Genomic DNA, 1,817 nt, shown 5'->3' with positions numbered 1-1,817 from the left:
GGGGGGGTCGGGTGGAGCAGCTGTCCAGGTCTCACCTGCTGGAGCTCTGCTGGGACCCACTTGCTCAGGCTGCTGTTGGCGGGGTCAGGGACGCTGGGCCAGAACTGCTGCTTCACCCTGGCAGCCACAGGATTAGGAGACTCAGCAAGGGGGCCTGAAACTGGCAGCTCAGGGGCTGACCTTGCTCCCACGGAGCTCACCGTGGGATGCTGCCACTCCCCACGTCCACTCTGTACCTTCAGCAGCCTGGCTGTGGCCAGGGCCACCACAGCTGCTGGGGACAGGGACTCACCCTGGGGATAAGGCTGGTACAGCCTGGTACAGGGCTGGTCTAGCCCATGCCGGCTCTTGGTACTCACCGCCCGTTCTTCTGGAAGCAGATGAGCAAAAGTATGAGCAGGACAAAGATCAGCCCCAGGGTCAGGAAGAGAAACTGGATTTCAATGTCGTCTGGAAAGCGGGCAGGGGAGAAGGTCACAAGGAACCGCGGTGGGACACCTCCAGCCGTGCTCTGCCGCGAGGCCAGGGCAGGACCCAGGGTCTGGGGATTCCTTCCCAATCCTGCACCCCCCTGGGTGGCCGCACCCCCTCACCTAGTACCATGGTCACCAGGGTCAGGCTGGTGCCATTGGTGCTGCCAGCGGCCGTGGATGCCATGATGTGCACTTTGTACAGCGTCGAAGGCTTCAGCTCCCGGATGACAAAGGAGCTGAGAGAGGGACTCACAGTGGCACCTGGGGAGATGCGGGGGCTGTTGGCGCAGCAGGGGCAGCTCTGCGGATGCTCCTCACCTGCATGGCCCCTCGCATGCACACCCCGACTCTGGTGAGGGCACAGAGTCTGCTGATGTCCCCACCCAACGCATCAAGGCGGGATGGAGGACAGGGCCGGTGGTGATGCAGGCAGGACTCACTGGACACTTCTGCGGTGCTGTTGGCCCAGAAGACAGTGTAGCTGGTGATAAAGCCATTCTGCATCTCAACCGGCACCGGCTCCCAGCACAGCTCAGCGCTGGACTTGCCGATGCTCTTCAGGTGGAGCTTCGGGGCGTAGGACGGTGCTGAAATGGAGCAGGACAAGCGACTGGGCGCTGTGCAGAACCGCTGCCTTGGGGTGGGGAACTGGCAGGGGGGTGCACTGAGTGGTAAGTCCCACTCCTGACGTGTGGACATCAGGCCCTGCCCTGCGCTGTGCCCCTGTGGGGCTTGGTCCAACTGAGAGCACCTTCAGGAATGAGCTAAGATCCAGCCCAGTGGGCTGACCTCTTCTGCAGAGCCCCTGAATTAGGGGTACGTGGGGGAAAGGCTGTCTCTCCTTTTTGAAAGACAAAAGCTTGGTGGTGTGGGGTGAGCCCCCAGGGGCCCTGAGGGCAGCTGCTGGGAGCACACGTACCCTTCTGCTTGGAGTAGGCTGCAGTGTGGATGGGCACCCCTATGGCATCCTTGTAGAGGGGGTACACGGAGATGTTGTACCGCTGGAAAGGCTCAATGCCATCTGCAATGGAGAGCAGAGGGGGGCCAGGATTTTGGGGCTCTGGTTGCCGAGAGCCCCTGGCTGCCCTGCCCCTGCCCCATAGCACCAGCCCGCCTGCCCCGTGCCATACCCAGAGCAAGGAGGCAAGGTGTGGAGCAAGCTCAGGGCAGGGCTTGGTCCTGGGGCAGCCAGGCTGTAAGTCCTGGGTGTGTGTGCAGGAGGGGTGCCAGCCCCCCAGTACACACAGTCCCGCACAGCTGGCCAGGCGGGCAGGGACCCCCTGGCAGCCTCCAGCTTACCCCAGATGAGGGCTGTGGTGGTGGCCCCATCATGCTCCATCTGCC

At 63.0% G+C, this 1,817-nt stretch overlaps 1 protein-coding gene across 1 annotated transcript in view; it reads right to left on the bottom strand.

Moving 5' to 3' along the window:
• Positions 1 to 35: 35 nt before the first annotated feature.
• Positions 36 to 1,817, bottom strand: part of CSF3R (colony stimulating factor 3 receptor (granulocyte)) — a gene marked incomplete at both ends in the record, with an annotated part of 5,065 nt that continues 3,283 nt past the window's right edge. The window contains 5 exons of the mRNA XM_010289127.1: positions 36 to 117; positions 360 to 450; positions 594 to 734; positions 914 to 1,060; positions 1,393 to 1,494. Of these exons, the coding sequence (XP_010287429.1) occupies positions 36 to 117; positions 360 to 450; positions 594 to 734; positions 914 to 1,060; positions 1,393 to 1,494 (563 nt within the window). The remainder of the gene's footprint in view (positions 118 to 359; positions 451 to 593; positions 735 to 913; positions 1,061 to 1,392; positions 1,495 to 1,817) is intronic.

Source organism: Phaethon lepturus, unplaced genomic scaffold (genome assembly GCF_000687285.1).
Source record: "Phaethon lepturus isolate BGI_N335 unplaced genomic scaffold, ASM68728v1 scaffold23526, whole genome shotgun sequence".
NCBI classification, from domain to species: Eukaryota; Metazoa; Chordata; class Aves; order Phaethontiformes; family Phaethontidae; genus Phaethon; species Phaethon lepturus.
This window is presented reverse-complemented; position numbering and strand designations above follow the sequence as displayed.